This window comes from Arabidopsis lyrata, assembly GCF_000004255.2.
Source record: "Arabidopsis lyrata subsp. lyrata unplaced genomic scaffold ARALYscaffold_7, whole genome shotgun sequence".
Lineage (NCBI taxonomy): Eukaryota > Viridiplantae > Streptophyta > Magnoliopsida > Brassicales > Brassicaceae > Arabidopsis > Arabidopsis lyrata.
This window is the reverse complement of record NW_003302549.1, coordinates 443,800-465,003: the sequence shown is the minus strand read 5'-3', so window position 1 is coordinate 465,003 and position 21,204 is coordinate 443,800. Positions and strand designations below refer to the sequence as shown.

At 36.7% G+C, this 21,204-nt stretch overlaps 7 protein-coding genes and 1 long non-coding RNA gene across 8 annotated transcripts; 3 read left to right on the top strand and 5 right to left on the bottom strand.

Moving 5' to 3' along the window:
• The first annotated feature begins 323 nt into the window (after nucleotides 1-323).
• Nucleotides 324-1,960, top strand: LOC9302911 (F-box/kelch-repeat protein At4g39240). The gene is made up of 2 exons (XM_002868848.2): nucleotides 324-1,503; nucleotides 1,682-1,960. The coding sequence occupies exon 1, from the start codon at nucleotides 371-373 to the stop codon at nucleotides 1,496-1,498; it is 1,128 nt and encodes a 375-aa protein (XP_002868894.1). The 5' UTR covers nucleotides 324-370; the 3' UTR covers nucleotides 1,499-1,503; nucleotides 1,682-1,960.
• On the bottom strand, nucleotides 1,882-3,085 carry LOC9304966. Its single transcript, XM_021016889.1, has 3 exons — nucleotides 2,987-3,085; nucleotides 2,318-2,528; nucleotides 1,882-2,155 (listed from the first exon to the last, which is right to left on the bottom strand). Exons 2-3 carry the CDS (start codon nucleotides 2,489-2,491, stop codon nucleotides 2,060-2,062), a joined length of 270 nt encoding a protein of 89 aa, XP_020872548.1. The 5' UTR covers nucleotides 2,492-2,528; nucleotides 2,987-3,085; the 3' UTR covers nucleotides 1,882-2,059.
• Nucleotides 3,086-3,226: 141 nt separating this feature from the next.
• Nucleotides 3,227-5,095, top strand: LOC9302910 (isoflavone reductase homolog). The gene is made up of 5 exons (XM_021016886.1): nucleotides 3,227-3,579; nucleotides 3,660-3,794; nucleotides 4,049-4,286; nucleotides 4,476-4,679; nucleotides 4,773-5,095. The coding sequence occupies exons 1-5, from the start codon at nucleotides 3,397-3,399 to the stop codon at nucleotides 4,937-4,939; spliced, it is 927 nt and encodes a 308-aa protein (XP_020872545.1). The 5' UTR covers nucleotides 3,227-3,396; the 3' UTR covers nucleotides 4,940-5,095.
• A 123-nt stretch (nucleotides 5,096-5,218) lies between these two features.
• Nucleotides 5,219-7,381, bottom strand: LOC9302909 (protein RER1A). The gene is made up of 4 exons (XM_021016887.1): nucleotides 7,253-7,381; nucleotides 6,359-6,731; nucleotides 5,665-5,845; nucleotides 5,219-5,486 (listed from the first exon to the last, which is right to left on the bottom strand). Exons 2-4 carry the CDS (start codon nucleotides 6,709-6,711, stop codon nucleotides 5,448-5,450), a joined length of 573 nt encoding a protein of 190 aa, XP_020872546.1. The 5' UTR covers nucleotides 6,712-6,731; nucleotides 7,253-7,381; the 3' UTR covers nucleotides 5,219-5,447.
• Nucleotides 7,382-7,822: 441 nt separating this feature from the next.
• Nucleotides 7,823-11,365, bottom strand: LOC9302908 (glucose-1-phosphate adenylyltransferase large subunit 3, chloroplastic). The gene is made up of 15 exons (XM_021016885.1): nucleotides 11,222-11,365; nucleotides 10,385-10,610; nucleotides 10,177-10,299; nucleotides 9,906-10,076; nucleotides 9,702-9,794; nucleotides 9,515-9,598; nucleotides 9,378-9,433; nucleotides 9,202-9,295; nucleotides 8,921-9,106; nucleotides 8,744-8,824; nucleotides 8,579-8,665; nucleotides 8,380-8,484; nucleotides 8,184-8,290; nucleotides 8,048-8,108; nucleotides 7,823-7,924 (listed from the first exon to the last, which is right to left on the bottom strand). Exons 2-15 carry the CDS (start codon nucleotides 10,598-10,600, stop codon nucleotides 7,823-7,825), a joined length of 1,566 nt encoding a protein of 521 aa, XP_020872544.1. The 5' UTR covers nucleotides 10,601-10,610; nucleotides 11,222-11,365.
• A 1,844-nt stretch (nucleotides 11,366-13,209) lies between these two features.
• LOC9302907 (40S ribosomal protein S25-4) lies at nucleotides 13,210-14,559 on the bottom strand. Its single transcript, XM_021016888.1, has 4 exons — nucleotides 14,436-14,559; nucleotides 14,268-14,342; nucleotides 13,941-14,075; nucleotides 13,210-13,639 (listed from the first exon to the last, which is right to left on the bottom strand). The coding sequence occupies exons 1-4, from the start codon at nucleotides 14,436-14,438 to the stop codon at nucleotides 13,526-13,528; spliced, it is 327 nt and encodes a 108-aa protein (XP_020872547.1). The 5' UTR covers nucleotides 14,439-14,559; the 3' UTR covers nucleotides 13,210-13,525.
• A 2,037-nt stretch (nucleotides 14,560-16,596) lies between these two features.
• On the bottom strand, nucleotides 16,597-18,381 carry LOC9304965. Its single transcript, XR_002330318.1, has 2 exons — nucleotides 17,093-18,381; nucleotides 16,597-16,988 (listed from the first exon to the last, which is right to left on the bottom strand). It is a non-coding gene; the product is annotated as an uncharacterized LOC9304965 (long non-coding RNA).
• A 1,385-nt stretch (nucleotides 18,382-19,766) lies between these two features.
• LOC9304964 lies at nucleotides 19,767-21,070 on the top strand. Its single transcript, XM_002868846.2, has one exon. It carries the CDS (start codon nucleotides 19,997-19,999, stop codon nucleotides 20,801-20,803), a length of 807 nt encoding a protein of 268 aa, XP_002868892.1. The 5' UTR covers nucleotides 19,767-19,996; the 3' UTR covers nucleotides 20,804-21,070.
• The last annotated feature ends 134 nt before the right edge of the window (nucleotides 21,071-21,204 follow it).

Here is a 21,204-nt window from a genome sequence, read left to right as displayed (position 1 = left end):
TCTGCCATTAGTAATCGCGAGCTTTGGTTCAACAAAATCCACGAACCGCTAGGGTTTCTAAATTGGGGATTTTAAAACGAAAACTTGTTTCAATACAGACATGGCGGGAAATTTTGATGCTTGCAAAAAAGAGACCTTATAAAATTGAGGCCTAATTTAGAAAATATGGGCCTAAGCCCATTTGGGTGATTAAATAAAGATAATAAAAGCGGGAAAGAATAAAAGAGACCTTATAAAATTACACATTGAGGCGTAATATAAATATATGGGCCTAATCTAATAAGCCCATTTAGGTGATTAAAGATAATAAAAAACGGGAAAGTATTTTTTGCTTTCGCGATTGACATTTCATAGCAGCGGCGGAGCGGTTATGCCTTATTCGGTCGCGAGTTCGAACTCCGTAAGCTCAATCGCCGAAGAACCGCCGCCAAAGAAACAGCTTGATCTGGCACCGTCTTCTTCATCGTCTCTGTTACTACTTCCAGATGAAATCATTCTGAATTGCTTAGCACGCTTGCCGAGATGTTACTACCCGGTGATTTCACTCGTCTCCAAGACCTTCAGGCGTCTCATCGCTTCGCCGGAGATCTACGTCGAAAGATCATTACTTCGCCGCACCGAGCGTGTCCTTTATGTTGTGCTTAGATCTCACGCTACGGAAACTCCTCGATGGTACACTCTCAATTTCAAACCCTTTGGAAATGATTCAATTAACCATAGATTGGTTCCGATTCCGTCGTTTCCTTCGATTCCTTGCTGGGGGATGTCAATTGTCGCTATTGAATCTGAAATTTACGTCCTTGGTGGATGCATCGATGACGAATTGGTCTCCACTGGGTTTGTTGTCGAATGTCCATCTCACACGTGTCGTCTCCTCCCTTGCATGAAGCAGGCACGTGGCTGTGCCGCCGTGGGATTCGTTGACGGGAAATTGTATGTAATCGGAGGTTGTAACCCTCAGTCTGTGAATTGGGTTGAGGCTTTTGATCTAAAGACTCAAACTTGGGAGTCTGTTTTGGGTGTTCATAATGTGGAAATGCATGACTTAACCATCAGAAGTTTTGCCATAGATGGTAAGATTTACATTATGGATCGGAAGAATAGCTTTGTTTACGATCCTAAAGAAGGTAGAGTGGAGACTGATGAGTTGTTGGACACACAATGGAGTGTTGGTTCTTGCGTCATTGATGGCAGGATTTACACTTTTGGTAGCAAGAATAGAATATGGGTGTTTGATCCAATTGCCATGGTTTGGGATCGTTTGAAGGGTCTCGACGATCTTCCTGACAAGCGTGATGGTTCTAGAATGTCGAATCTCGGTGGAAATCTTGCAATTATGTTTAACCTTGAGAAGGGTTCAACCCAAATATGTTGCACGGAGATCAGATTGGAAAGGAGAGAAGGAGGAAAGATTTGGGGGACGGTTCTGTGGTCTAATATCGTGATTACCTTGAAAGAACCTTCCACCATTGTACGATGTCTAGCTGTAACTGTTTGATAAAGGTATGCTTCTGGCTCCAATGTCCTTGGCTTTGTGATGAATTCATAAGTGAATATTTGATTGATGCTTTTCTGGTATGTTTTGTAACAATGGCATTCAGATACTTTCCTACTTAGATTAAGTTTGATGGTATATTTATTAACATGGGGAATTTATAAATCATGTTCTTGTATGTTGCAGCTTCAAGCTTGAAAATCTGTAAACGTGTACCGGAGCAGCTTGGTCTGTTCAAGAAGAAACAAACAACATACTAGGCTTTATTGGATGTTGGTATCCAGAACCTAATATAGATATCTTTTTGGATCTATGGGCTAAGTTATGCAATTTATTTCTCTTGTTTCTTTGTTGTACGAGTCTTATGTATGCATTATGCAAGTATATTGTATGATCAATAGCTACTATGTTACCAGCTGTTTGACAAAGATCAAACCAATAACATTTGGAATGTTTGAATTTTAATCTGGTTTCTTAGGTCAGAAAAGTTAATTTACAAAGAAACTTGGATGTGATTTTAAACAAGAGAAACGACATCAAACCCAGCTGGAAAGAACCTAGTCTTTACTCTGACACTGTCGTCTGAAGAGGCAATTGACTCTCGACTCCCTTTGCCTCCTCAGCTTGCTTCTCTGCGACCGCCTTTGATAATCCAAACATCTGAAATCAACCCACATAAGCCTAGTTAGGAGACAGATGATCAACAAATGAAGCTGCAAAAAGCATATTGCTTGAAGCCAGAAATCACAAACTGTAGCAAATGTATTGAACAATCTCCTCTATGAGGACTAAATATAAACTATAAGAGAATTGAGAGATAACCTTCTTGATGGTCTTCTGGAAACAGGTCTTGTGTTCATCCATGGAGGCATGTATGAAGTCATCAATGTGATCTTTGACGTCCTCAAAGAAAGTGGCATCATCCTTTACCTTCTTCCTACATGAAGTCATGGCCGGTTTCGGAGGGATTTCGGCTTGATTTTTCTGGGTCTCCATTTGTTCCTGCCTGTAAATACTTGAACAAGAATGAACCCTAGTAAAACACAGAGCAACCAAGAACAGTTAGTTATGCACATTCATTACTTGAGAAGAAGTAAGAAAAGAAAAAATCACAAGACCAAAGACCTCCGAGGAGATTTTCACAAGCACAAAACCTTCACATAGATAGTATTTGATCGAAACACAGAGATGCAGCTAGAACAAAACCGAAACTCAGAGCATCCAAGACAACAAATTCCACAACGTTTTTGGTAGAATAAGAAAGATATCCACCAAGTATTCGATCAAATGCCAAACAGGAATGAAGAACCCTAAACAAATACTCCACGCAAAAATTGGAAACTTATATGTCCGCTAAACAAAAAGTACATTGAAGAGATGATTCTTTCCATTCCTAAACATCACCATTAATTATCCGTTTATATATTTCCACCTAACTACAAGCAAGGAAAGAAATCGAAGAACAAGAAGACCTTCATGATTAAACTTTACCTCCACGAGATCTTTCACTTCTTTCTTCTTCTTCTCCTCCTAAACCAGAAGAGGCGGTTCTAGACTTGTTTAGATAGTAGTAATCAGCTATTATTAGAAAAACGCTTCGTTTTATTATACAATTAATACATGGGCCTTTACGATGGCCCAATAAAAAACATTATTACAACTATTAGGATAATGGCCCACGTCTCAAAGAAAATTTTGACTAAAAAAAGTAGCTCAAGTGTTGACTACAGAGGGTATTATTGTCATTATAATAAGCCGCTTCTCTCTCTCTCAGAGTGGGTTCATACTATTTATAAAAAGCCGCAATTTTGGGATCATAATTCTCTTCTTTCATCTGTGAACCACTCCGTTGTTACCCGCCACTGTGCTTATTGTCTCTGTGTCTCTCTCCGAGCATAAAAATGACGAGTAAGAGCAAAATCCTGTTCATCGGAGGAACGGGTTACATAGGGAAATATATAGTGGAAGCGAGCGCAAGATCTGGGCACCCAACCTTAGTTCTCGTTAGAAATTCGACGCTCACAAGCCCTTCACGATCGATCACCATCGAGAATTTCAAGAATCTCGGCGTTCAGTTTCTCCTCGTTCGTATCGTTATCTCTCTTAACGCTCTTCTCTTTCCTTTAATGGTTATTGCTGATTATGACTGACTAAAACTGGATAGGGAGATCTTGACGATCATACGAGTCTCGTGAATTCCATAAAGCAAGCGGATGTGGTCATCTCTACGGTTGGACACTCCCTCTTGGGACATCAATACAAGATCATCTCTGCCATTAAAGAAGCCGGTAATGTTAAGGTAACCCCAATTGTCTATAAATCTTAGTCTCATTTCACATTTGGAACCCCTAAATGAATTTGTCGTCATTTCCTGTATTGAATTGTTTGATTTCACCACATATCAACCAATGGCTTTGGTGTTGGTCTCTTCTGTGATACTTCATAGAATCATTGAACTTGGATGCTGTGCAAGCATAGAATTTTTATAGACTCTGATATTGTTGTATCCACTAATTACCGTCAACAGCTGATGCACCATATTCACATCTGCAGAGATTCTTTCCCTCAGAGTTTGGAAATGATGTAGACCGTGTTCACACTGTCGAACCCGCCAAGTCAGCCTATGCTACAAAGGCAAATATCCGGCGAACAATTGAAGCCGAAGGAATCCCATACACTTATGTCTCATGCAACTTCTTCGCTGGCTACTTTCTTCCAACTCTGGCACAGCCCGGGGCTACTTCTGCTCCTCGGGATAAGGTCATTGTTTTAGGTGATGGAACCCTCAAAGGTAAGACAACTCTTTCTTTTCTTTTACTAATACAAATTCTCTAAGAACTCGCGGACTGATATGGTTAGTCTTTGTCAGAACCTTATAACATGGATCGAAGGATACTACGTTTCAATTATCTGAAACATCTGCAGTTTCTTGTCTAGTTACTCCCTTCTTGTGTGTTTGATTTGTGGTAATATTTTGCAGCTGTGTTCAACAAGGAAGAAGACATCGCGACTTACACAATCAATGCCGTAGATGATCCAAGAACTTTGAACAAAATCTTATATGTTAGGCCACCAATGAACACTTACTCCTTCAACGATCTTGTTTCGCTTTGGGAGAACAAGATTGGCAAAACACTTGAAAGAATCTACGTTCCAGAAGAACAACTCCTCAAACAGATCATAGGTTTTGATCCTAAACCTTTTCTTCTTCTTCTTCCAATTTTGTTTAGCTATGTCCATTGATGGGTTTAGCTTTTTTTCTTCCTTTTTTCTGCAGAATCTTCGCCTCCACTCAATGTGATGCTATCCCTTTGTCACTGCGTTTTCGTGAAAGGGGGACACACAAGCTTTGAAATCGAACCTTCTTTTGGAGTAGAAGCTTCTGACCTTTACCCTGATGTCAAATACACTACTGTTGATGAAATCCTCAACCAGTATGTCTAAAGCTTAGTGCTTAACTACAGTGTCACTCCAAGACTCTCCACACTTTTTATTTTGGGTTTTAAATAATTGGCTAATGAAAACCTAAGTGGTGCTTTATTTTGAATGTGCGGCTTTAGAACCGCTTAATATTGCATGATGAAATTTTTTAGTCCACAATTAGTGTCTTGCATCACCGTTATAACGATGTTGTCAATACTATTACTATACAACACCCGACGAATTTACAATGTTTATGCGAGTTTAGCCCAGCGGGCTACTACACGGTCCAATATTCACGGGTTTAGAAGTGGCTTGTATAATCGAATTAGTAAAGCAACAATCCTACATCATGGTTAAACAACTAACACGAACAATTTTCCTCCGAGCTCAAACAAATTTAATTTCCATGCTGTCTTTCTTTTTTATCCTGCCTCTAATTAATTCTTCCTTGTAAAAATAGTCCAAAATGATATTCTTAACAGTTTTCTTTTTCTTTTTTGCAAAAACAAAAAAGTGGCTAATGGTCAGATCAATCCGCACGTGAGCCGCTGCTGCTCCGTCCATATTTCTGCCACACAAACCAACAATTATTACCAAGAAAACAGAGACCGATATTAATGTGGCTAAGTTGGAGTAGCTATCAAAACTCAATTGCAAAATGTAACATGCATGAGTACTACTCATTGAGTAGACAAAAAAAGGAATTAACTTGCAACTCAAAACCGCAATCAATAAAAAGCTTTTACCTGTTTGCCGAAGCTGAAAGGGATGTACTTGTACTTGATCATGTGGGCGATCTGGCGTCTCATGGTGAGAACAAAGAGAACGATCCAATAGCACAGCAGAATTGGCCAAAACACAGGAACGTCAAACACCGAGAAGAATGTCATGAGGAAGGCTATGCAGAAAGCCTTTGTCATGGAGTACCTGAGACCACAATACACAATGGTATCTTCTATCAGCTAACCTTGATGAGCCAAGACACAATGGTATCTTCTATTTTTATTAAGTGCATCTTTCTATAGTCTACCACCACAGAGATTCTGATGTTGTAACTGTACAGAATGCAATATGTGTTAAGACGACAAAGCTTACTGCTCACATATTAGTGATTCTAGATCTACCATGATCAGTTGTGAGAGCCTCAAACATCAAAAATACTGATATGGACAAATAATGGAGACATGCATTCATCATCGACATTGTAGGGAATTGCATATCAGTTAAAGAAAACTGGCTCATGTGAGATATTCTGAACATTCCCAGAATTTAAAATCATCATCAATCATGACCCCATGTAAGGCAGCAATGCAGTGAAAAAGATCATGAAGGAATTTAAAACTCATGGCAGATCATGAAAGGATTTGACATGGCAGCTGGCAAACTCGAAAAAATCAACTCGGGGAGACGTGCATTTAAGACAATTCAACATGGCATTACCAGAATTTGAACTCGGGGAGACGGCGAATAAAAGGCTTGAACTCATCAGAACCTCTAGTAGGCAGAGTAGGCCCATCCGAGACCCCACCAGCCTCAGGATCAACAAGAGGGGACAAGAACCCGATAAGCAGATTGAGAAGGTAGATCCCAAGACCATAGGCGATGATGTAGAAACCTTGAATATAGTAAACCCTCAAACAGTAGATAAGAGCGACGACAAGAGTTCCGATCCACCTGTAATTTGCATGAGGTGTAGTCTTGTCAAGATAGTGTTGGTAAATCCTCCATGCCTCATGTGCTCGCTGTTGAACAGGCGTAGCTACTGAACCACTATCGCCTCCGCTTTCTTCCATCTAATGTGATATTTAAAAACCTAGAGGATAAACAAAACAGTTGGTTGGTCAAATTCACATAGAAACCTAATGCTCGTTGTGAAGCTCAGCTTTAATATCTATGCACCACCTTATCTACACAATTGATATCCCCAAGTTTCTTTCCTAATATACAAGATTACACAGAATCTCTCCCCATAATAGAAGATTTTATCCTCGGAGATGTATTTTCCCACGAAATCGCCTCTGAACACAACCGAAACTACTTAAGAGTGGAGAAGAAAACAAGAAAAAGCCATGAACTGTTTATCAGCTTAATCTATCTCACCAGAGAATCAAACCCATAGTAACAGAAACCATCTCAACCATGATCGGATTTTTTTACCGATTGAAATGATTCTAAGAACTCGCAGCAGAAAAAAAACCCGCTCGACTTCAGATCTGGAAACTTAATCGGTTCCAATGAGCACATAACAAAAACCTTGAGAATCGATCTAAACAGGGAAACTTTCTCAGATCATTGATTCAAACTTCCGAGAAAGCAAAAGATCAAAACACTTACGGAAAGCTGAGTAATGGTGACCCAAACAAGGAGCGAAAAACGAGCAGATCTGACGACGAAAGACGCAACACCAAATGAAGAAGGAGAAGATGGTTCGATCGGCGTTTTATTTTTGTTTTTATTTTTTAATTGTTTCCGCGTTAGTTTTTTATATATTTACGAAAGAATACACTTATAAAAGCTACTCGATTTTATCTGACCCCAACCTTTTTTTCCATACCAATTTAACCCCTTAACATTTACGCAAAACCACCGAAAAATTCGATTTTACCCCAATTATTTGGAATATTGAATTTAAACCCTTAATTGAGAAATTGCCAAAGAAGAAAGATAGCTTTATTTATTTCTCCTAATATGAAAAGAGAAGGATAGTAACCTTATCGGCTTATCACTCTTATTGTAAAGCTTAAACTCTAAGTTGTATGATTCTTCTATCTCTTCAAACTCTTCTAATTTACATGACAAAATCACAACTGTCTCTTTTTTTTCACTTCCGGCCAAAACACCTCAAACTTCCGGCTAATTTGTTGTTGTAATGCTCATTACACGGCGGTCTTGAGATCGTTTTGTTCATATCACAGTACTGTCTTTAATGGTGGCCTTTTCGACGACCACAGTGATTCCAGATCGAATGTAGAATCCTTCCTCTGGTCTATCAGCTTCCTTAACATCCTGAGAGATAAAACAACTAAACCCGTTAATGTTAAAAATGTTGAATCTCTCAAAAGTCTTGATCTTTACTGATCTTAAAAACAGAAAACGCAAAGAGAATCAAGAATGGAGAAGAAAGCATACATCTTTGTTCAAGATCATCACGTTTTTCCCGATCTTTGCATTCTTGTCAATGATGCATTTCCTTCAATGTATAAAAGATAGCATCAGAGTTTAAGAATCAAACTCAGAGAAGAATATTGTGATTTCGGTTTGTTACCTGATCTTTGTATCTCGGCCAATGCCAATTGGAACATTTCCTTCCGCGAGCAGAGACGCAATCTCAGATTCGGTTTGGTAACTATCTGCTCCTAACATAAGAGTATCCTGCAAGAAGCAAACAAAAACCAGACTCAGCTTTTGAACCTAACAATGTCCTTATATAGCTAGGTCCTTTTATGACCAAGGATTCACACCTGAAGCTCAACACCATAGTCAAGACGTGACCTTTCACCAATGATGGAACGTTGGATGCTGCATTCCCCCAAGAAACATCCGTGTGAGATTATCGAATTTACAATCTGCCAAATCATCAAGAGGATCATACCAATCAGTGAATCAAGACTCGAGAAATACAAACAAAGAGGATTTCCACGTAAAGAGAAAGATGTTTACCCGGCATTTCTCGGTTTTGGTGGGTGGTAAAAACCGAGGAGAAGTGTAGAAAGGCGTATTCTGATCGTAAAACTCAAACTTGGGATGCTGCGTAAAACAAGAACATTAGTTGAGAGATTGGATCATAGAAAGTAAGAAACATTTTTGAGTATTCATCAAACTGACCTCCTCGACAAGGGCAAGATTAGCTTCATAGAAACTCTTTATAGTTCCGATATCTTCCCAATAGTCTCTGTAGATGTATCCCTAAAGAAGACAATTTGATTAAATCGTTTGTGATAAAGTGATAAAGCTCATGAAATTCTTTTATAAGGAGAAGAGTTTTTTTTTTTTTTTTTTTACTTGAACATTGTGATCTCTTATAGCTGCAGGAATAATTTCAGAACCAAAGTCATTGGAACTTGGATACCGCCATGTCAGAAGCTTCAGTAAAGCTTCGGTTTTGAAACAATAAACTCCCATTGACGCAATGTATGGAGATTTTGCTGCTTCTTGATGAGACAGTCCATGCATAGTAGTATCGGTTTGCTGCATTCAGTTATAAACGTCAAAACAACAGAAAAATATTCAGATCGATGCCATTCAGTTTCGTAAGTATTAAGTTTTGGGAAATAAAACTGTACCATTGATTTCAGATCGATGCCAGTTGGTTTCTCAGAGAAATGGACTACACGCCCGCTTCGATCAATATTGACCAGTCCATAATCCGATGCACGGCTAAAAATTCACATAAGGGGCAAGTTAAAATCTTAAAACAAAGATCATACAATAGGCACATCATAGTGCTAAAGAAACTAACCTCTCATCAACTGGCGCGCACGAAAGAGTAATATCCGCTTTACTATCGACATGGTACTGTCCAATGCATAGTGTTTAGAGTTAGTTAGCAAGACTAGTTTGAAACTACTAAGAGGAATGTGTTTATTACTATATTACCTGAACAAAGTCCATATAGTTCATTCTATATAGGTGATCTCCAGACAAGATGAGTATATTCTCAATGTTCCTGTTCTTAGCATCCTATAATAAAAAATACCAGCAGATCCAAACCATTTTAAAGAATCGTGAAGGAACAGACTTAGTGTCTGATAAAACAAGTAAAATGATCATAAGTTATTCATACCTCAAACACCCAGAGAAATTTTCTCACAGCATCTGCTGTTCCTTGAAACCACTTTTTCCCGGCTTCACCAGGAGTTTGTGTAGCAGCCAGAACCTGTTTCAATAAGATTTTACATTTGTTTTATTTCATCAAATCCCGAAAAAAAAAAAAAAAAAAAAAAAACTGAGAAGTTTTTGAAAGAAACCATATTGTTGTTATATATACCTCAACAAAACCATCTCCAAAGTTTATGCCATTCCCAAAATAAGTACGAGCCAAATGGCGATTGAGGGAAGCCGAGTTAAACTGAGTCAGCACGAAAATCTTGTTTATGGAACTGTTAATGCAATTACTCATCGGGATATCGATCATCCTATAGCATCCACCCACAGGGACCTGAAAATATTGTTTCAAGAATCAGAAAACTAAAGACTTCCCCTTAACACAACAAAATCTTGTTCAAAACCATTTCAATCAATAATTGATAATCACTCACAGCCGGTGTTGCTGCTCGCTTTGTAAGAGGAAAGAGTTTAGCTCCATCGCCTCCTCCTAGAATGATTGCAGCCACATTCTTCGGATCTGCTCTTCTTCTCTCGAACATTGAAGGTTGATTTTTCTGAAAAACAAAAGCATGAAACCAAGCAAGATAAGTTCCACAGAAAGTTGTTAAGTGTTTTGATAACCTTTATCATTTAACTTACCAAAGCCTCTTTAGCATTTTTTGAAGTAGCAATGGCGTAAGCAACACCGGACCTCAATTTTCGATTTCTGAACTTCTTGGAACTTAAATCTGAAGAAAAAGGGTTCAAGACGCTTCCTTTGATCTTCTCACCCAAAAATTTGTTCTCTACATTCTTGAAACTGTCTTTGGACAAGAAAGTGTTTGTCCCCAAGCTAAAGTTGCAAAAAGAATCCATCTTTTTTTAGCTGGAATGAGACAGAACAGAATTGTAAAGCTCGTTAGTAAAACTAGATATGCATGTAAAGTGAAACAACATACAAATGCGAATATAATGAACTACAATTTTTGTGTGTCCAATAAAGAAATTCTCGGAAAGAAGGAAACTTTGACTACACAGGTGATTCAAATACACAGATTTAAGAAAGAGCCTCTCAGAAATTCATCGTATCAAGACAAAATCTCCAACTCTTGTAAGTTACCAAGAGATACTGTATCTTCAAGAAATCAATGGAATTGACTTCTGCAGGTAACAAATCTTTCAAAGCATAGAAAAGAGAGAGTTGCCAAAACAAACAAGAGATTCTAATTTATAAACATGAAACGAACAAATTTGGGATCATAAATGAGTTTGAACAGATAAAAAGTTTAAATCCTAATCCATTTTTTAGATTTTTCAGATCATTCACAGAAAACGAGAAGATTCGAAGCTGAACAAAATAAAGCAAACTCGTTTTAGGAGAGAATGTGAAACCTCCAAAGGTAAAAACTTTAAAATGCATAGAGGCTAGAAAGAACACCAAAAGGTAAATGAACACGGAGATATATAGAAGAGGATCGAATAAATGAGAGAACTCACCGAAACGTAGAGTCCTTAATCGTGTTCTCTGGTTTTGGTTATTGTCGTTTGAAATCCAAGGAAAACCAAGAGAAGAAGAAAATTGCTTATCAGCGAGGAGCCAAATTGCATTTTTCTCTCTTCCAAAATCTCTTCCTTATATATTCTGTAATTTTTCATATGATGATCATGTGAAATCTTACCAACAAGGCTATAGAGATGTCTGACAATGACAGTCACTGAACCCAAAAATGGACGACTCAGGTTTCTCCCATACTCTTGCTACGAGACTCTCATATGGGACACGTCGATCGATATCTTTTGTCTGCTTGCATGTGGACCCAGGCCCATTTTCATCTAATTGGCCCAACTTCGAGGTGCTATATAGTCCGTACACGTCGTAACACATACTACAAAATGCCTCTAAAGGGAAGTTTCATGTGATCAACGGCGATGTTTTGCAAATTGTGTTTTGTAAGCATTATAGGAAAATTTGATCAGATTAGCAAATGGATTGAAAAACTGGGCCCATTTGATTAACGGGGGAGAAGACGAGATCGAAAGCACGCATGGATAATGTCGGGAAATTATTTGAATAAATATACTCTTTTAAGTGTATGTCCAATTAGCAAAATTATAGACACTAAAATTCTTTAGTTAGAAGACAAAAATTAGAAAAGCAAACGTATTTATTTTAACAAAATATTAAGGGACAGTTAAAATTGTCACATGGGCTGTAGGCGTTACTATATCACTTTATGTTATTCAGTCATATGACTTATCACATTCTTTTTTTTTTGTCATCTAGAATTATATTATTGATCTTAAAATGGTATCAAGGTGAAATACAAAGCCCAAAAAAGGAAACTAAAGCCCGCAGACGACATGAAAGTCCTCAGAGACAAAGCCGGCAGAAAAAGAGATTTTCCCGGAAACTAGGCCCTAAAAAAAGGAAACTAAACATAGTAATAGAACAAAGCAAATGAGTTCAAACCACAAACGCAAGAGGTCGAAACCAAAAACTAAGAAAGAAGCACCAGACTTAAACCTTAAAAAACCAAAAGACCCAAGAAGACAAGTAACCCAAATCTTCAGAAGCTCAAGCGATTGAGATTTACCAAGGATGCCCGCGGCCAACCCGAAGATAACATCTACCTCCTCCTATCAAAATGAGAGGAGATCTCTCCAAACCAAGAACCAAAGCTTCATAACCCGGCAAGCAAGACAAAAGAGTTAAGGGAACCTCGAGCACACTTCCGAATACGACGATCGACGACTGCTGCGTCCACTAGCGTCAAACTAGAAACCTTCAAAAGGCGACCCCATCAGGAAAGCAAGGACAAGGAGAAAGGTCCAACCTCTCGAAAAACATCAATCTCAAGAGCAAGAAAGATGAGAACCGAGACAGTTAACAATCACAACGAACCACATCAGGGAGAAGAAGGAACTGAAAACTTAGAAGTCTATCGATCCACGCCAACAAAACAGAACTTCATCTTAGCAAGGAAACAAACCCAATGTGAATCAATGGTTGAGACGAGGAGACCAGGATCGGAAAGAAGAGCAAGGGTTGGACTCAACCTGACTAAAATGGCTAGCCATCAACGAGATCAAAACCGCCGAAAACGGAGGCACCACCGAATCCCATCACGCGAGAAGAAAACCACAACAACGAAAGACACCGATGGGCTCGCAACACTCCTATGACCAAAAGGGAAATTTTATACACCCTCCCCTCACAGATCCGGCGACGACGCGCCTTCACCGGAGAGGAGAAGACACAGCGGCTACTCTTTCTTTTTTTTCTCTCTCGAAGGTTTTTTTTTTTTTTTTCTTCTTTGGAAATTCTTTTCATGACCTATCACATTCTTATTTTGGTTTTTTGAGTGATTTCTCAATAAATGCCTTATTGACTCATAACTCAAAAAATATACAAAGTCTACCATATTTCGTCTTACAGCTGATATTGATTCTTAGTCTGAAAAAAAAACACATAAGTAGGCAAATAATATTTTAGCCTTTTAGGTGATTTCTTTTAGATATTTCCAATCCCAATGATAGTGAACTACAGTTGAAATTATTTGATGGATAACCAAACGGGAAGCGGTCCACCAAATTCAAGAAAATCTGACCAAGACAAAACGGATGGATCAAAGAGGCAAAGGTTGGACTGAATTTTAGAAGTCTTGATGCGTTTTAAATAGCCATATATCTCAAAAAACGGAATACGAAACAAAGATTCTAACGAGTTCCTCAAGAATCAAACAGCAAGAGGTAATAAGAAAAACAAATGAAGCACCAAGGCGGATAAAGAACCAAAACATCTTAGGTGTTAGTGGCACGAGTGTAGATCTGCTGGCTCGAGTGAGCAGCGACCATCCTGATCACACCTTTGGCCATAAGCTCCCTAATCGCCCTCCTTGCCAGCGACCCATTAATCTGAATTTTCAACAATAACAACAATGTTAAGTTTCAGAAGACAAAACCAAACAAGGAGAAAAAAAGAATCAAGTTTGAAGGTTCTTGAAAAGCTCCAAAGTTACAACATAATACACATGCATGAACAAGGATACCAACAACATCATACAGTTTCTAGCGAGAGTAGATCATGTTACAAACACCCAACTATATTCACTACTTGATTAAATAGAAGCTCAAACTAATTCACTGCCAGATGATACAACAACCATTTCTTTAGTAAAATTGCGGAAACAAGAAGTAGACAGATAGATATATGTACCCTCATACGGTCAGAGAGAATGGAAGGAGTGATGAGCTTGAACTTAGGAGCTTCAGTGAGAAGCTTGTCATAAGTAGCTTGATCAAACAACACCATGTTGTTCACCTTCTCCTTTTGCTTTCCCTTGCTCCACTTCTGTTTTTTTTTTGTCACCATCACAAAAAAAAGCAACTATATTAAGCACACGGGGACAATGCAAAACTCCAACACTAATCAACATCAATGGCAAAACAAATCCATTTATGAACCAGATCTCTACGCATTCCTATGAGACCTAAATTCTTTTCGGAAGATAGATCAATCGCTCATGAAATTAAGGAAACGAACCTTCTTCTTCTGCTTTCCACCTCCGGATTTCGCCGGCTTTGATGACGGCGGCGGAACCTTATCCTTCTTCGGCGCCTGTAACCATGACAGCGAAAATAACGATTCAGACAAGAACGAAGAGAAACGTAGAGATGATTAGTAAGAGGAGAGCAGGGTAGAAAACGATACCATGTTGACTTCGACGGTGACGGTAGAGCGAACGGCGAGAAGTGGATGAAAAGATGAGGAGGCTGAGAGAGAGAGCGCTAGGGTTTGCTCTTATATTAGGGTTTCCCTAAGTCTGAGGTTAATATCTATACGGGCCTCTCTCAAAAACAAAGCCCATATTTATTAAGTTGGGCTTTAAGTTGATTTTTCATTTTCATGTAAACATTGGATTTTCTGTTTTAATCAGGGCACACTAGTTTTCTCTCCTAAACACAATCATCTGCGTGACACACGTGTGTTCTGCACAGGGTCTTTTCTCTCTTGTATACGGTGTATCAATCCGGTTTGGTATTTACGGTTTATATATTACAACAACCGATTATAACCAATAAATAATTTCGTTCCATTCAAATTTTTAACATGTCCTTGATAAAAATATACATGTTTGAATACGAAGGAGAATTATTTGGTTAGAAGTCACGATGAATTATGATTTTTTTTTTCATCAATGAATTATGTTTTGAAAACAAAACAAATATGATATATGAAATCGCATAGAACTGTTAAGAGAGAAATGATCAACAATATTCATGTTATAGACATTATTTGATATGAAATCGCATAGAACTGTTAAAGAGAGAAATGATCAACAATACTCATGTTATAGACATTATTTGCATCCATTAGCTAATAATAGTATATAAAAAAAATAAACAAAGAAAAAAGACAAAAGTTGATATATCATCATATATGTCCTTTAATATCAGACCGTAACAGGTAGACAATTATCAAAATAGTCATCATAGTGGTTAAGTCTCTTCTTTCTTGAATTGATCTTGGGCAAGACAATGGATCTTCTAGTGCAAAGATTGTCCGGAGCAAATCAGACCATGGACGGAAGGAGCAATGGTGATTGGTGGGGGGGAGAGGCGATGGGAGACAAAACACTTGTCTCTAAAAGTGAATATGAAGAGTAGACTTGCTTGACGACCTAGTGACTTGGTCAGATATGCATCTATAAAATATTTACAGTGGATTGTAAACTTCAAGAGTTTTGATACGTTGAAGAATCTCAGTAATATTTTAACTGGAAATCCTCCAGCCTCTAGTTTTCATTATCTGAAGATCATAAATTTCATTCTCCATCCGAAATCAAAGTCCTACGCTTGATGTTTCCCCCACTTTGTCATGTTGCTATGAGAATTGGAGAAAAAATTGTCTTGTGCAAATGAGATTAGAATTTGAATCTAACTGTTTTGGAATCCACGATGAAAATGATATATAAACCCAAACCCAACTCCACTATATTATTTGTATCGCACATTGTTAGTAGATATAATGAAGAAAATTCACAGCTGGAAACCTAGAAGATGTAATGAAGCGGTTACTCATCTTCATATATGTAAGTCATAACTATCTCTTACTCTAACTCCTCTACTTTGTTGCTAATTGTCGTAGCAAAACTTATTTTTTCAACATATTTTGCTTAGAAAGTGAACATATTTTGCTCAAAAAATAACATATTTTAATTTGCTTAGAATATTTTGATAGTTGGATATCATGATTTTTATTGGCATCCTACAATTTCTCATTAATCTATAAATTTGATCTTATCCAGTGGGTTCTTAAAATCCAAACGTAAACAAAATCCCGCATGATCCGTTGTATGTTGCTGGTCGTATCACCAGTGATTTTTTTCAAATTTATTACCAAGTTCTTAATTAATCACATGGAGTTTACCTTCTTAATTATCATGCATGTAACGTCAAATTTATTGATTAATCAATAAACCAAATATACTATGCATTTGTTTTGTGGTCCAACTTCTTGGTGATCATCCATTAGTCTTAATTGGTTAGTTTAAATAAGTTAGCAGTATCATAGCATAGCATATAGTTGGCAATATCAAGCCAATACTGCTCTTTTAACGATGTAGTCCGCTAGCTGGATTTTTGTTTTAATTGATATGGGAATCTTGATTAGGGTCGAACCGTCAAGCTGCATCACTTGACTATACTTGTTGAGTTGTTTCTTTTCAAATTGTCTTGAAGCATATAAATTCGCCTTATTCTAAAGAACAAGACGTATAGTTAAGTCTCAAAAATCACATCGGCTTCAAATCAATTATAAGATATAACTCCACGAATATACAAACCAAACGCAGATAAGATAGACCATCATATTGTTTCGTAACACTCATGTAACATAAACCAAACACAAAAGTTCGAAATTTAACGATACAGTAGTTACACATGACACATCACAGTAGTGCATTATTCGTAAGGAAACATAGAATAAAATAAAAACAACAAAACGATACCAAGGGAAGGAGAGACACAACGCATAGGAAGCTTTGGAAAGAAAAAGCAACTTAGAATAAAAACGCAAACGATAATTTTCTCTAGCAATCGAAATAACAGAAACAAGCTAAACCGTTGTCATCCCTGTGACACGCTCCGTATTTAGCGCTTTCCCTTTCAATGCATTGGGTATTACAGTTGCTCGAGAAAATGCATACTCCCTCCCACGAACCGCTATACCTTTGACATACCCCGGCCTCTACCGCCTTCAAATCTGCTTTAAATTGAGCACTCACAACGTTATTGAACATACCAAATCTCTAACTATGTATATATATAGGAATAGTAAAAGATTTTGTATATATATAAATCACTGACTAGTTGAAGAAAGAAGAAGAAAATAGAGGCAGAGGAGAGCAACGAGAGTGCATGACGACTTAGCCATTTTTTCTACTTGCTTTTTGGTTAATTAGTGTGGTTTAAGTGGTTTGACATAAAGGTGAACACTAGAGGGTTTATATAGAGTCACGGAGATAGGTGTATCAAATAGCGAATACGTTTTCTAATGATTTAAATCATGAGATTGAGTGTGTGTAAAAAGCTGGGAATATGAGGGTTTTTTTGAAAAGTATAAATTAATCGGGTCCAGTAAGATAGAATATGAATATTTAGTGAACAAAAAATAAGTAGAAAAATTATAACAGAATCCCGCGTGATCCGTTCTATGTTGATGGCCAAATCACCAACGATTCTTCAGATTCCTCACCGGGTTTTTAACCAGTCACATGTAGTTCGACTTTTAGTTATCTCTTATCTTAAATATTACAGTATCTATAAAAGTCAGAATGTCAAGTTTTTTTAATCTTGTTTCAAAGCACTGAACAAATCAAGCATTCAGATTGAATTTAACTTCTTTTAACCACTGCCTCTTCTCCACTCATGGCTGTGGAGCGCACATTATTGTTGTGGTTGCTTTTCACGTAAGTATCATGGGTGGCTCCACCAATCTCACCTCTAGCCTTCATATACGCCAACTCTTGACAAATCTGTTAGAAAGCCCATTAGGGCCCATTATCAAGTGAAATGTATATATATTTCACATATACGGACTTTATCAATCCGACCTTAGCTCAGTTGGTAGAGCGGAAGACTGTAGTAGTTGCTGTAAATCTTTAGGTCGCTGGTTTGATTCCGGCAGGTCGGAATTTTTTACATTTTTTTCCGTCAATTGTTTGCATTTATAAATATCTATATGTTAGAGATACATGATGACTATAATTAAGCCGCATGTGATGTGACGAACTCATTTTTTTCTTAATTGATCAAATTTTATTTTTGTTTCTTACTACTGCGGCATTAATACGAAAGATCCGATCAAGATATGAAGACACGTTTCACTTGTGGACGTTCTGAATAATATTATGATACACCAATAATGAACTTCATTTCAACTTTTTTAGAAAAGAAAGGAGGCTTTTGTCAAAGTGTATCCAATAATGAAAATTTTAAAATTTAAATCATGAGACCACCTCTTGTATATATGCTTATGCTTTTGGTTAGAAAGAGACAAGACATTAAAAAAGTAACAAAGAGTTGTTGACCTACAAGCCATTTCTCCATCTCTTAGTGAAGAAGTAATTGAATTATATTTTTCTCATTATCCTTACATGAAATACAATAAAATGTACAAAAAATAAAAATAAATACTAAGTAATAATATTTCTTAGGAGATATATAAGTTAACCCATCGAGACAAAAATAATATAAGGTTTCCCATATTACCCTAATAAACATAAATTTCTTTTCATAATAGTTATCTGCATTCCAGAAAAAAAGAGTAAATAAGCATAATTTTCGACCCTATTGTATTTTGTTTCGGCACAGTGGGGCATGCTTTGTACTGATCATTCAAGTCCTAAAATTTTTTACGATAAAGGTATTATATAAATCAATACATATGTGCTACAAATGATTTTCACATATTAATTTATTATAAAAAATAAAGGAGATATGAAATGGACATGTCGATATCAAGGCAGCTGCTTTTTACCGGTCGAGTAAATAATTACAAATGGACAAAGTCACGAATATAGTGCGATGATGCCTTTTTCCGACCATAAATTAGAGGTCACAACTTCATATTAACACAAGAAATTGTTGTATGAAACGATACTAATTAAGAAAAAACTGTCTTTGGATACCTGTAGACGTTTTTTAAAAACCGAAAATAGATTTTTTCTGTAAAGGAAGAACACATAGTATCTTTTAATCAAAAAAAAAAAACACATATATATCAGCCTTTTACATGAATTATGATTTACGAGTCTATTATAAGCAGCATGATTTTGTATGTAATGGTGATCGTCCAGTGATAAAAAGGGAATTTCTGAATTAACATAATCTTTAAATCTTCTTCTAGAGTTTTTTCCTTAGTGATCAACTTAATATGCAAATTTTTAAATTAATTTCAGTAGCAAATTTTATTTTTTAAACCATGAAAACTACTTAAATCTTATAAATAAATAAAAGTATATAGACAGAGTAATTATAATACTTTTATCAAAAAAAAAAAAAAAAAAGAGAAAGATGAAGAAGAAGAAACAGAGTAATTATAATATTTGATACAAGACAGGGCACTTTAACTACAAAATCTCTAGAAGCTGCATACTTTCCATGATCAATAGTATCTTATATCAAAGAAATTTTTTAATGTCAACTAACAAAAAGTTAACATGCTACAGCTTGTTCGGTTGGTACAATACCACATTTTCATAAAATATATTAGTCCACGGAAATTTACAAAATAATATAATTGCAAATTTTTTTTTTTTTTAAATGGTGTATATTTTGGGACTTCCCCTAAATAAATTGCTTAAATTTAGAAAAAAATATTCTAATGAGGTTGTCTAAATTTTTTTGTTACGGAAAAATATATACCACGTTTAATATTTAAAGACTGTAACAAATTGTTACGTTAATGCTGCAATACATTTTTACTGTTATTTGTTAGATTAGTGCTTTTCTTTTAAATAAAAAGGTTGCTCCATTCAACGACTCTGTATATATATATATATATATACTCATAGAGCAAAGCTAATTTCTCTCAAGAAACAAAGCAAAAGAAAGAAAGAAAAGGAGAGAACAAAGGGAAAAACATATTCTCCTCTCTTTAGATTATCAGCTTCCTTTCATGAATCTAAACTAAGAACACAATTGGTACTCTAATCAAGCTCTGAAGAAGTAACTACTCAAAATCCTCTGTTTTCTTCTTTGGTTATCTCAATGGATTCGTTTAGTACTCAGAAAACAAAATCAAGAAAGATGAAGAAGAGGCTTGCGCAAAAGTCTCGAGTTGAGATAATCTTGGATCTGTTTTTCTGGGCGATCGAGATAGTTGTGGTTTTGGTTACAGTAGCTAAGCTCTCTTATGAGCTCGTTGTCACGTTTGAGGATTCTAGTGTCGCATCGGTTATTCTCGCAAACCGTAGCCTTGCGTTTGTTGTAGGAAACGGGATAGTCATCGCTCTGATCGCTAAATCCGGTCTTCTCTTGAATCAAGAACTTGATCCCAAGTGCAAAAGCAACGATCTTTACGAGGAGTTTGTTCTGGAGAGCTCAAGGAGAGGTGGAGTTTCACAAGCTGAGATGAGAAGCAGAGAAACACAGAGTGAAGCAGAGAACGATGCTAAACAGAGCATAACCGAGAACAAAGCAAAAGAGAACGAGGAGAAACAGAGCATATCCGAGAGCAGAGTAAAACAAAGCGTAACAGAGAAGAAGACGAAACAGATCATTTCTGAGAAGAAAGTGAAACAGAGCAAACCTGAGAGGTTGACAAAACAGAGCGTAGTTGAGCATAAGGACGTAACTGTGAAGATGGAGAAACAGAATTTGACAGAGAAGAGGCAAATTCAGAGTTACCAACGAAGCCAGTCGGAGAATCTGAAGGTTTTGGAGAAGAGTTCTTGTAGAAGATTGAAGAGATCAGAGACGGATGCATCTGCTGAAAGAGTTGATTCCGATGATGAACTCCGATACAAGATCGAGTCTTTCATTGCAAGGCAGAGAAGGAATCAAACTGATGAATAGGTTTGAATAATTTAGATAAAATACAAAAAATAAGCAAAAAAAAATTAAAAAGACAGTAGTTTATGCAAATAGCATTCACGTATATATTATAGTGTTTGTTATAGAAGGGTAAAACTTGTTTTAAAGCCCTCGAAATTTGGCATAAATATTTGTTTAGCTTTTTTTTTTTATTTTTTTATTTCTTTGTATAATTTTTGATAATTCTGATTTCTAGAATATAGTAATATGTTTTATAACACTTATTGTATTGGGATATTCATTATACAATTTGGAAGAATACTGATCGGTTACTAATGCAAATGCTCCATGATAATTTATGTTCACCAGATTATAGTATCTGGAGTTTTTCGAAAACCTTACCAAAAAACTAATTTTGGAAGTATATTGATGGTGAGTAATAT

Excerpts from the sequence above, each read along its gene's own strand:
- LOC9302909 (XM_021016887.1), bottom strand. The coding sequence starts at position 6,711 with ATGGAAGAAAGCGGAGGCGATAGTGGTTCAGTAGCTACGCCTGTTCAA. Across the intron at positions 5,846-6,358 it reads CTCCCCGAGTTCAAATTCTG|GTACTCCATGACAAAGGCTT; the intron begins GTAATGCCATGT and ends TTGTGGTCTCAG. Across the intron at positions 5,487-5,664 it reads CTTTCAGCTTCGGCAAACAG|AAATATGGACGGAGCAGCAG; the intron begins GTAAAAGCTTTT and ends TTTGTGTGGCAG.
- LOC9302910 (XM_021016886.1), top strand. The coding sequence starts at position 3,397 with ATGACGAGTAAGAGCAAAATCCTGTTCATCGGAGGAACGGGTTACATA. Across the intron at positions 4,287-4,475 it reads AGGTGATGGAACCCTCAAAG|CTGTGTTCAACAAGGAAGAA; the intron begins GTAAGACAACTC and ends AATATTTTGCAG. Across the intron at positions 4,680-4,772 it reads ACTCCTCAAACAGATCATAG|AATCTTCGCCTCCACTCAAT; the intron begins GTTTTGATCCTA and ends TTTTTTCTGCAG.
- LOC9304966 (XM_021016889.1), bottom strand. The coding sequence starts at position 2,491 with ATGGAGACCCAGAAAAATCAAGCCGAAATCCCTCCGAAACCGGCCATG. Across the intron at positions 2,156-2,317 it reads TCCAGAAGACCATCAAGAAG|ATGTTTGGATTATCAAAGGC; the intron begins GTTATCTCTCAA and ends GGTTGATTTCAG.
- LOC9302911 (XM_002868848.2), top strand. The coding sequence starts at position 371 with ATGCCTTATTCGGTCGCGAGTTCGAACTCCGTAAGCTCAATCGCCGAA.
- LOC9304964 (XM_002868846.2), top strand. The coding sequence starts at position 19,997 with ATGGATTCGTTTAGTACTCAGAAAACAAAATCAAGAAAGATGAAGAAG.
- LOC9302907 (XM_021016888.1), bottom strand. Across the intron at positions 14,076-14,267 it reads GTGGAAAGCAGAAGAAGAAG|AAGTGGAGCAAGGGAAAGCA; the intron begins GTTCGTTTCCTT and ends AAAAAAAAACAG. Across the intron at positions 13,640-13,940 it reads TTCTCTCTGACCGTATGAGG|ATTAATGGGTCGCTGGCAAG; the intron begins GTACATATATCT and ends TTGAAAATTCAG.
- LOC9302908 (XM_021016885.1), bottom strand. The coding sequence starts at position 10,600 with ATGGATTCTTTTTGCAACTTTAGCTTGGGGACAAACACTTTCTTGTCC. Across the intron at positions 9,795-9,905 it reads TTGGAGATGGTTTTGTTGAG|GTTCTGGCTGCTACACAAAC; the intron begins GTATATATAACA and ends TTATTGAAACAG. Across the intron at positions 9,296-9,377 it reads TGCGCGCCAGTTGATGAGAG|CCGTGCATCGGATTATGGAC; the intron begins GTTAGTTTCTTT and ends GTGAATTTTTAG.